The sequence below is a fragment of the Neolamprologus brichardi genome, chromosome 10 (assembly GCF_056152115.1).
Source record: "Neolamprologus brichardi isolate AB-2024 chromosome 10, ASM5615211v1, whole genome shotgun sequence".
NCBI lineage: Eukaryota > Metazoa > Chordata > Actinopteri > Cichliformes > Cichlidae > Neolamprologus > Neolamprologus brichardi.
This window is the reverse complement of record NC_142113.1, coordinates 4,363,675-4,375,872: the sequence shown is the minus strand read 5'-3', so window position 1 is coordinate 4,375,872 and position 12,198 is coordinate 4,363,675. Positions and strand designations below refer to the sequence as shown.

At 42.2% G+C, this 12,198-nt stretch overlaps 1 protein-coding gene across 1 annotated transcript; it reads left to right on the top strand.

The window, feature by feature from the left end:
* The first annotated feature begins 9,037 nt into the window (after positions 1–9,037).
* Positions 9,038–10,591, top strand: LOC148100806 (uncharacterized). Its single transcript, XM_087846786.1, has one exon. The coding sequence runs from the start codon at positions 9,038–9,040 to the stop codon at positions 10,589–10,591; it is 1,554 nt and encodes a 517-aa protein (XP_087702912.1).
* Positions 10,592–12,198: the final 1,607 nt, after the last annotated feature.

The following is a 12,198-nucleotide window of genomic DNA, read 5'->3' as shown; positions in this document are numbered from 1 at the left end:
CTTGAACATAAACAACAGCAACAAAAAACAAAGGATTATGGCTGTGCGATATGACGATATATATCGGATGATGATATAAAAATGTGTATTGTTTCATATTATATACCCTATCGTTTGTTTCATGATGTTGCAAAATAAACTGTTTACGGCAATATTTTTTCATGGTTTTGATGGTCACTGTAGCGGCTATATTAATTTCTTAAACTTCTCTCTCTCTCTTATACTTAAAATAACCACGCTATGGACGGACAAGCGACTGTTTCGTACTTTTGTTACCAACAATGACGGTAAAAGCATCGTGTGGCTCTGCCGTCCGCTTGTTTATTTTCCACATAAACCTTTCACAAGAAAGGTCAAGATCCTGCTGAGACTTTTCAAAGTAAACTGAAATGATATACATTATTCTCAAACATCAAATTTCAGAATATGCATCAAACAAATGACCTCAAATTAAAACATGAAGTAACTATAAATTGGCGCTTATAGTCACCATGCGGATGAAGGCACAGAGAATACCAGCATGGCCAGCGAGGATGAGGCAGAACCAGCTAGCTCCAAACAGAAGGACCAGTCAAAACAAGTCGAGGACCTTATTGCTAAACGAGGGGCTACCTCTGTAGCATGGACATGGTTTGGTTATGAAAAGTCTGACACGCCCCAGAAAACTGTACTATGCAAATTATAGCACAAAACGGTCCCCACCACCACTCAAACATGACAAACCTCTTTAACCATTTACACAAGAATCACATGAAAGAGTATTGCTTAAACTCTTATCCTAGTTCAGTTGACTTAGGTTTATTAGTTAATTCAAATACTGTAGTAGTTCTTTTAATTTAGGAATCTATTTTAGCTTAACTATAATCTGTTAGCTAAGTTTATAGAAGTTTATTAATTAACTGAGCTCCTTAAGGTAGCTTTGTGAACTCCTAAATCATCCATCCATCTTCATCCGCTTTATCCGAAGCCGGGTCGCGGGGGCAGCAGCCTAAGCAAAGAGGCCCAGACCTCCATCTCCCCAGCCACCTCATCCAGCTTATCCGGGGGAACACCAAGGCGTTCCCAGGCCAGCCGAGAGATATAATCTCTCCAGCGTGTCCTGGGTCTGCCCCGGGGCCTCCTCCCGGTGGGACATGTCTGGAACACCTCACCCAGGAGGCGCCCAGGAGGCATCCTTGTCAGATGCCCGAACCACCTCAGTTGGCTCCTTTCGATGTGGAGCAGCAGCGGCTCTACTCTGAGCCCCTCCCGGATGGCCGAACTTCTCACCCTATCTCTAAGGGAGAGGCCAGCCACCCTTCGGAGGAAACTCATTTCCGCCGCTTGTATCCGCGATCTCGTTCTTTCGGTCACTACCCACAGCTCGTGGCCATAGGTGAGGGTAGGGACGTAGATCGACCGGTAAATTGAGAGCTTCGCTTTTACACTCAGCTCCCTCTTCACCACGACGGACCGATGCAGCGTCTGCATTACTGCAGCTGCAGCCCCAATCCGTCTGTCGATCTCCGGCTCCCTTATCCCATCACTCGCGAACAAGACCCCGAGATACTTGAACTCCTCCACTTGGGGCAGGAACTCATCCCCGACCCGGAGTGGGAATTCCACCCTTTTCCGGCTGAGAACCATGGCCTCAGATTTGGAGGTGCTGATCCTCATTCCAGCTGCTTCACACTCAATTCAATTCAATTCAATTTTATTTATATAGCGCCAAATCACAACAAAAGTCGCCTCAAGGCGCTTCATAAATACAGAGAAAAACCCAACAATCATATGACCCCCTATGAGCAAGCACTTTGGCGACAGTGGGAAGGAAAAACTCCCTTTTAACAGGAAGAAACCTCCGGCAGAACCAGGCTCAGGGAGGGGCGGGGCCATCTGCTGTGATTGGTTGGGGTGAGAGAAGGAAGACAGGATAAAAGACATGCTGTGGAAGAGAGACAGAGGTTAATAACAGATATGATTCAATACAGAGAGGTCTATTAACACATAGTGAGTGAGAAAGGTGACTGGAAAGGAAAAACTCAATGCATCATGGGAATCCCCGGCAGTCTACGTCTATTGCAGCATAACTAAGGGAGGATTCAGGGTCACCTGGTCCAGCCCTAACTATATGCTTTAGCAAAAAGGAAAATTTTAAGCCTAATCTTAAAAGTAGAGATAGTATCTGTCTCCCGAATCCAAACTGGAAGCTGGTTCCGCAGAAGAGGGGCCTGAAAACTGAAGGCTCTCCCTCCCATTCTACTTTTAAATACTCTAGAAACAACAAGTAGGACGGCAGAGCGGGGGCGAAGTGCTCTAATGGGGTGATATGGTACTACAAGGTCATTAAGATAAGATGAGGCCTGATTATTTAAGACCTTGTATGTGAGGAGCAGGATTTTGAATTCAATTCTGGATTTAACAGGAAGCCAATGAAGGGAAGCCAAAACAGGAGAAATATGCTCTCTCTTTCTAGTCCCTGTCAGTACTCTTGCTGCAGCATTTTGGATTAACTGAAGGCTTTTCAGTGAGTTTTTTGGACATCCTGATAATAATGAATTGCAGTAGTCCAGCCTGGAAGTAATAAATGCATGAACTAGTTTTTCAGCGTCACTCTGAGACAGGATATTTCTAATTTTAGAGATGTTGCGCAAATGGAAGAACGCAGTCTTACATATTTGTTTAATATGTGCGTTGAAGGACATATCCTGGTCAAAAATGACTCCAAGGTTCCTCACAGTGTTACTGGAGGCCAAGGTAATGCCATCCAGAGTAAGAATCTGGTTAGATACCATATTTCTAAGCTTTTCAGCGCCGAGTACAATGACCTCAGTTTTATCTGAGTTAAGAAGCAGAAAGTTAGTGGCCATCCAAGTCTTTATGTCTTTAAGACATTCCTGCAGTTTAACTAATTGGTGTGTGTTATCTGGCTTCATGGACAGATAGAGCTGGGTGTCATCTGCATAGCAGTGAAAATGTATGCTATGTCTTCTAATGATGCTGCCTAGGGGAAGCATGTATAATGTAAACAGAATTGGTCCTAGCACTGAACCCTGTGGAACTCCATAATTAACCTCAGTGTGTGAAGAGGACTCTCCATTTACATGCACAAATTGGAGTCTATTAGATAGATATGATACAAACCACTGCAGTGCAATACCTGTAATAAATACAGAATGTTCTAATCGCTCTAATAGGATATTATTGTCAACAGTATCGAATGCTGCACTAAGGTCTAGCAGGACAAGCACAGAGATGAGTCCACTGTCAGAGGCCATAAGAGGATCATTTGTAACCTTCACTAAAGCTGTTTCTGTGCTGTGATGACGCTTCTGTATATGTGGTGAACACAGCTCAACATCCTAAACTCCCACATACTGAAGTCAGAGTAATGGGCACCCAGATACCGGTGCTAATCGATTCTGGGGCCACTGCTAACTGCTTAACTGAAGCTACCTATAACAAACTGACACCACGTCCTACGTTGACTTCTACAGACTTTCAATTCAATTCAATTCAATTTTATTTATATAGCGCCAAATCACAACAAATGTCGCCTCAAGGCGCTTCATAGATACAGAGAAAAGCCCAACAATCATATGACCCCCTATGAGCAAGCACTTTGGCGACAGTGGGAAGGAAAAACTCCCTTTTAACAGGAAGAAACCTCCGGCAGAACCAGGCTCAGGGAGGGGCGGCCATCTGCTGCGACCGGTTGGGGTGAGAGAAGGAAGACAGGATAAAAGACATGCTGTGGAAGAGAGACAGAGATTAATAACAGATATGATTCAATACAGAGAGGTCTATTAACACATAGTGAGTGAGAAAGGTGACTGGAAAGGAAAAACTCAATGCATCATGGGAATCCCCCGGCAGCCTACATCTATTGCAGCATAACTAAGGGAGGATTCAGGGTCACCTGGTCCAGCCCTAACTATATGCTTTAGCAAAAAGGAAAGTTTTAAGCCTAATCTTAAAAGTAGAGATAGTGTCTGTCTCCCGAATCCAAACTGGAAGCTGGTTCCACAGAAGAGGGGCCTGAAAACTGAAGGCTCTCCCTCCCATTCTACTTTTAAATACTCTAGGAACAACAAGTAGGCCTGCAGAGTGGGAGCGAAGTGCTCTAATAGGGTAATATGGTACTACAAGGTCATTAAGATAAGATGGGGCCTGATTATTTACGACCTTGTATGTGAGGAGCAGGATTTTGAATTCAATTCTGGATTTAACAGGAAGCCAATGAAGGGAAGCCAAAACAGGAGAAATATGCTCTCTCTTTCTAGTCCCTGTCAGTACTCTTGCTGCAGCATTTTGGATTAACTGAAGGCTTTTCAGTGAGTTTTTTGGACATCCTGATAATAATGAATTGCAGTAGTCCAGCCTGGAAGTAATAAATGCATGAACTAGTTTTTCAGCATCACTCTGAGACAGGATATTTCTAATTTTAGAGATGTTGCGCAAATGGAAGAACGCAGTCTTACATATTTGTTTAATATGTGCGTTGAAGGACATATCCTGGTCAAAAATGACTCCAGGGTTCCTCACAGTGTTACTGGAGGCCAAGGTAATGCCATCCAGAGTAAGAATCTGCTTAGATACCATATTTCTAAGCTTTTCAGCGCTGAGTACAATGACCTCAGTTTTATCTGAGTTAAGAAGCAGAAAGTTAGTGGCCATCCAAGTCTTTATGTCTTTAAGACATTCCTGCAGTTTAACTAATTGGTGTGTGTTATCTGGCTTTATGGACAGATAGAGCTGGGTGTCATCTGCATAGCAGTGAAAATGTATGCTATGTCTTCTAATGATGCTGCCTAGGGGAAGCATGTATAATGTAAACAGAATTGGTCCTAGCACTGAACCCTGTGGAACTCCATAAATAACCTCAGTGTGTGAAGAGGACTCTCCATTTACATGCACAAATTGGAGTCTATTAGATAGATATGATACAAACCACTGCAGTGCAATACCTGTAATACCTACAGCATGTTCTAATCGCTCTAACAGGATATTATGGTCAACAGTATCGAATGCTGCACTAAGGTCAAGAAGGACAAGCACAGAGATGAGTCCACTGTCAGAGGCCATAAGAAGATCATTTGTAACCTTCACTAAAGCTGTTTCTGTGCTGTGATGAACTCTGAAACCTGACTGAAACTCTTCAAATAAACCATTCCTCTGCAGATGATCTGTTAGCTGTTTGACAACTACTCTTTCAAGGATTTTTGATATGAAAGGAAGGTTGGAGATTGGCCTATAATTAGCTAAGACTGCTGGGTCTAGAGATGGCTTTTTGAGTAAAGGTTTAACTGCAGCCACCTTGAAGGCCTGTGGTACATAGCCGATTATTAGAGATAGACATCAAGATTTACCCATACCACTCATCTACGTCTCTCCCTGTGTGTGGTGCATTCAGGTGCAGTGTGGAAAAACAAGACAAAACAGTTAGGTGTTTCTTCTTTGTCATTAAAGGAGGAGGTTTCAATATTTTTGAGTTTTGAAACCTCAAAAGCCTTGGGACTCCTCCATATTGTCACTGCGGTCTCTTCTCAGTCTCAACGTTCTGTTGCAGACAAGCTAGTAGAACAACACCCAGAACTTTTCAAGGGAATTGGAAAACTCAAAGATTTTCAAGTGAAACTGCACATAAACACAGATGTAAAATCAACCTGTCAACCACACAGACGTGTTCCTTTTCATTTACGTCAAAAAGTGGAGGACGAACTTCAGAAATTAGAAGATGATGACATTATTGAAAAGGTTACGGGACCAACACCGTGGGTTTCACCCATTGTAACACTGCCAAAACCAAAGAATCCGGACGACGTACGGATATGTGTGGACATGAGACAAGCAAACACTGCAATCGAACGAGAAAGTCACGCCCACGATTGATGATGTAATCCATGAGCTGAATGGATCTACGGTGTTCTCAAAACTTGATCTCAGGGCAGGATACCACCAATTTGAATTACACCCTGACAGCCGCTACATTACGACGTTCACTACTCATCTGGGACTTCGGCGCTATAAAAGACTGAGCTTTGGAGTCTCTTCTGCAGCTGAAGTGTTCCAAAATGCTATTTATCAGACGCTGCAAGGACTGAACGGAGTCAAAAATCTCAGTGATGACATTATAGTCTTTGGCAGGGACCAGGCTGATCATGACAGCAATCTTACAGCTCTCTTTAAGCGACTATCAGAGTCAGGTCTTACTCTGAATCGAGAGAAGTGTGAATTTAATAAAACGAAACTTGAGTTTTTTGGTTTCATCCTCTCTGCAGGTGGCGTTTCAGCAGATCCTAAAAAGGTTGCAGCAGTTCAAAACGCTCCCAACCCAAAAACACCTGCTGACATCAAAAGTCTCCTTGGCATGGCCAATTACTGCTCAAGGTTCATCAGAGACTTCTCATCGATCTCTGAGCCACTGCGCAGGCTCACACACAAGGCCACCCCTTGGACATGGGGTCAAGACCAAGAAACTGCGTTGCAGGCACTCAAGGTCAGTCTCACAAGCGACACGACGATGTCCTACTTCTATCCCAGCAGACACACTGAACTGATTGTTGATGCTAGTCCAGTAGGACTGGGCGCCATCCTCTGTCAAAAAGATGAAAAGGGGATGAAGCACATTATTGCATATGCAAGCAGAGCACTGAGTGATGTGGAAACGAGATACTCGCAGACTGAGAAACAAGCACTCGCCATTGTGTGGAGTTGCGAACATTTCCATTTCTATGTTTATGGACATCCATTCACACTGGTGACCGATCACAAGGCACTCAAAATCATCTGGAATAACCCAAGATCAAAACCACCTGCCAGAATAGAAAGATGGGGACTGAGACTTCAGCCATATAACTTCCGAGTGGAATACAGAAAAGGAGCTGATAATCCAGCTGACTTTATGTCACGTCATCCAGTGCCAACACAGGAGAATGAAAGTGCTCGTGCATGTAAGGTTGCAGAAGAGTATGTCAATTTCTTCTCTTATCACTCCAAAAGCCATGACACTTCACGAGATAAAAACAGAGACTCTGAAAGACCAGGTTCTGCAGGAAGTCATCGGTCACATCAGGAACAACACGTGGCATCTAACAGATAAATCCCAGCATGCTGACATTTTGAAATCATTCAAACATGTTCAAAGTGAACTAACAGTAGCTGACTTATCTGACTTCATACTCAGAGGCACGAGGATAGTTATTCCAACTGTCCTACAAGAAAGAGCAATACAACTGGCACACGAAGGGCACCAGGGTATCGTCAAGACCAAAGCGCTGCTACGTACCAAAGTATGGTTCCCAGAGATCGATCGGAAAGCAGAATCTGCAGTTCAAAACTGTCTGCCATGCAGAGCTAGCACACCTGTCACACACACTGACCCTCTGCAGACGTCACCATTACCCGAAACGCCCTGGCACAGTGTCAGTGCAGACTTTTATGGACCACTCCCTACGGGGGAATACCTGCTCGTTATCACAGACGAGTATTATCGCTATCCAGTCGTTGAAAGTGTACGCTCAACATCAGCATCTTCTGTTATCCCAGTCATTGACAACGTGTTCTCCATGTTTGGAATCCCAAGGACAGTAAAAACTGACAATGGTCCTGCTTTTAACAGTGAGGCTTTCTCACAGTTTGCAGACTACCTAGGATTTCATCGTCGCAAAATCACACCTTGTTGGCCTCAGGCGAATGCCATTGCTGAGAGATTTACGAGAACCCTATGCAAAGCACTGAGAGTTGCCGAGATGCAGGGCACACCATGGAGACAGCAACTAAACATCTTTCTTCGTGAGTACAGATCTACACCTAATTGCACAACAGCAAGCTCACCAGCTGAAATACTGTTTCAACGCCAGCTATACACCAAGCTCCCTTTCATTAACACCACTCCACGGAAGTGTTCAGACGCTGAAGTGAGAGCAAGGGATGATAGTGCAAAGATCAAGATGAAGGTGATCGCAGATGCAACTCGTCGCGTCAGACTGGGTGACACAGTGCTGCATCGCCAACCCAAGCACAACAAATTATCCACACCATACAATGCAAAACCCTATAAAGTGACTAAAGTTAAGGGTTCTGAAATTACAGCTACAAGGGATGGACACTCAATTGTCAGCAATGCCTCATTCTTCAAGAAAATCAGACATGGACTTGAAGATGCCCCACCTGGACGGCATGTCGACCCCGCCTTAACAGACAAGCCCAGATACCCAGTCAGATCAAACAGACGCGTACCTATGCATCTGTCTGATTACATCAGATCTAAGACTTGAATATCTCAGTGACCCGTTAAAGGTTACGCTGTGTGTAACATGTTTGTTGTTCCTGAATCTAACACTGTAACCAGTATTCTAGTGTTGAATGTTGATAGTGATTAGTCAGAGATCTGCGCAAATGCAGTGCTGTTTAAGTGATGTTTCGGTGTGGAGAAACTCAAGTAATAAGAACGTTCAGTAATTTTATTAGGTGTTGTTATCATAGGTTCAGATTAATAATTCACCTCACTGAGTACCTAAGTTTGTTAAAGAAAAAAAGAAAGGAGGTGATTGTGATGTTTACAGAACTTTTATTTTGAAAGGTCGAATGTAAGGCAGAAGGAGGATATAGAAAAAGGAGACAACAGAAAACGGTAGATGAACAAGTTAGCGCTGCAGACTGTGTTGCCGCTGCAAGCCTGAGAATTAAAGAATGGAACTGAGAAATACTGAAGGTGTCATCATTAATGTTTGAGGCATGCAAACATAACAGTACCGCTGAAAGCGGCCGTCATCCAGGCGCAGCTCCTGGAGCAAATGGTGAAAACTCCAAAAAAAACTTTAAAAAAAAACAAAAAAACAAAGAAAAACATCCCCATTTTAAAATGTCATGTGACAATCTGATTGGCTTACGGAATGATGATGTCACAAGATGTGACATCATTAATACCTTTGATCCTTTGAAGTTCTGAAGTCTATAAATAGGGATCAGAAGCAGCAGACTTCAAACGTTCGACACGAGATACATTTGGAAATATTTCTAAGCCTTTTCAGAGTCACTGTGCACAGGCTCCAACATGGGACGAAAACGCCGACAAAGAAAAATAAATAATGCTGCCTCTCCTTCGTGGTCTGGCCAGCCAATCTCTTCAGGAGAAATAACCATGGATGTTGTCTTATCAATCCAAAGGGCATTACAGGAAAGTCAGAAGGAAAACTCTGACCTCCATGACAAAGTTAAACAAATTGAAGAAGAGAAGCTTCAACTAGAGGAGAAGTGCAGACAATTGGAAGCACGAAATAAAGACCTGGAAGGAAAACAGCAACGGCAGCCTGATATAAAAATTATCAATGAGGGAATGAAGTTTGGTCAAGGACGAAAGAATTTTTTTTCCCGTATTTTTTCATCGGGAACACAGAGTGCTGAATTAAAAGAAACATCTGCCCAGCTTCAAGGAAAGAAAGCTACTATTGAGGAGATACAGATACTTCAAGGAAAGCTCGATGAAGCTGAGAAAACAATTGAAAAAATCCGCCAACAGAAGACTGAACAGGAAATACAAATGGAGCACAAACTGAAAGAGCTTCTTGAAGAAAAAAAGCAACAGGAAGAAGAAAAACGTATTATCCAGGACTTTGAGAGAAGGAATCTAGAACTGCGAGAATTTTGTAATGAAATGATGGAAAAAACATCTGAACTGGAAAGAAAAAAGACAATACGACTGCAGCGCAAACTCAAAGACATGAGGGAAATGTGCGTAGATCTGGCAGTCAGGTTTGGTGAAACAGAGTTCAAAAATATAGAGCTTCTTGAAGAAAAAGAGAAACAGGAAGAAGAAAAACGTATTCTCCAGGATTTTGAGAGAAGGAATCTAGAACTGCGAGAATTTTGTAATGAAATGAAGGACAAAAAACCTGAACTGGAAAGAGAAACAGAAATACCAATGGAGGACAAACTCAAAGCCATGAGGGAAATGTACGTAGAGCTGAAAGTCAGGTTTGATGAAACAGAGTGCAAAAATAAAGAGCTTCTTGAAGAAAAAGAGAAACAGGAAGAAGAAAAACGTATTCTCCAGGACTTTGAGAGAAGGAATCTAGAACTGCGAGAATTTTGTAATGAAATGAGGGAGAAAACACCTGACCTGGAAAGAGAAAAGGAAATACTGGAAAGACAATGTTCAGAGATGCAGTGTACGATCGATGGAATGAGGAAAGAACACTCAGAGCTCATGAATGAGATGTTGTTGAGGGTCAGTGACTTGAAGAGCCAAATAAGTGAAATGCAGGCACAAAAGCAACAACAAGAGAAAAAATATGAATACCTGCTGCTTATGCATCAAGTATTCAAGAGAAAAATTGACCTGATAGAAGAGATGTACAAGAAAAAACAAGAGAGAAATACAGACATGTGCAAGGCAAATCCAATGGAGGAGGCAACGTACGAAGACCCGAAAGAAAAGCCTAGAAAAGAACAAGCAGCATTAAAAGAAATGGAGCAAAGATGCAAGCAACTCGAGGAGCAAAATGCAGAAACAAACGATCAGTTGAGAACCCTTATCCTGGAGAAAAAAGCGCTCATGGAAAAATACCTGGAAATGAAGAAACGAGGCGTCTGCTGGTTATTCAGATGATTTAGCCTCGTCCTCCTCCACCTGTGATCCATCTTAATTTTCACCTCTCCTGTCCCCCCTCTCCCTTTCTCTCCTAACACATATTCCCTACCTTCTTAATCTTTTTTCTTTTTTTCACCCCCCCCCCCCCCCCCCCCCCCCCAACCAGTCCCAGCAGTTGACTGCCCCCTCCTGAGCCTGGTTCTGCTGGAGGCTTCTGCCCGTTAAAAGGCAGTTTTTCCTCCCCACTGTCGCCTAGTGCTTGCTCAGAGGGGATTGTTGGGGTTTTCTCTCTCCTCCTCCCTTCCCCCCTACCCTCCTTACCCCCCCCCCCCCCTTCATTTATTTATTTGATTGTTTAAGTTTCCTTTTATGTTGTTTCTGTAGTTACTTGTTTTACTTTTTTCAACTTATGTAACAAAATAATAAACCAATTGAATTTATCCTTTGAGTATTTTTCATCTAATCTTTACAGAATTAAGCTCTGTCTTTTATTTGCTTGTTAAAACTCCATAAATGGTGAAGTAAAAACCTGGGATATGGTTTAAAACATTGAAATAGACTAACCAACTAGTCTAAAACTAAGAAACACTTAAATATTACGTTAAATTGAAAACAGTTACTGTAAAAAGAGATATCCCTGTTCATAAATGTCATGTGATAATCTCATTGGCTTATGGAGTGATGATGACATCATCACTCCTGGAGGGAAAAAGATGCACCAAAGTGGCAGGCAGACGAAGAAAAAACACAGCATAATGATACTTTTACGTTTTGAAATCTACAAAGGTTTGCACTGTGAGAATCAACTTGTGAGAACTGTGACTAATCTTCATGTGTGTGTGTGTAAAAAATAAATAAATAAATAAAGTGTATAAAGTGTGTGGCGAGGGGCTAGTTATTCTGAGAAACCCTGCTGCAATAAATGAGGGACCACTGTATATACTTTCTCTATGAGTCTCCAGGTGAAGGCACAGCCATGAAGTCGTCCACTAGACAGTCCCAGATGGCCGTCGCTACCTGGGGGATGATCTGGCACACCGTGGACACACCGACTCTGTAACTGAACGCGATGGTCCTGGAGGAGTCCCTGGTGGCAAGGAACCTGGACAAAATTGTTCAAAATTAATATTATGTGTACTGCAGTTACAAAATTACAAAAAATTACAAAATATTCAAACTCCAAAATACTTTTGTGATGTCAGATTTAAATTACAAAACATAAATCTTACATAAAACATTTTGTAATTATAAGGATAATTACATAATATATATTAGATATAATATAAAACAGTCAGTTGTGTTTTGTTTTAACTTTAACATATCATAATTTGATTGGTAGCAACTTTTACCACTACAGTGAGCCAATCACTCATAATTCCTAAACATGTCAATTAGGTAGGAATGAAGTAAGACATTAATAGAAATAAAGAGTTGTATGTAGCCCTTTCCTTGCATAAATCATTGTTAATATTTTTGAAAAATTAGCCTGTGATAAGACAGCATATCAAGATAGAATATGCTGGATAGAACCATATAACTAAAGATGAACCAAACTGGTCACAGTTTTATCTAACTCTCAGTTTTAAGAAAGGCTGGTGACCCCTGTTATAGAGTCTGACAGCTGC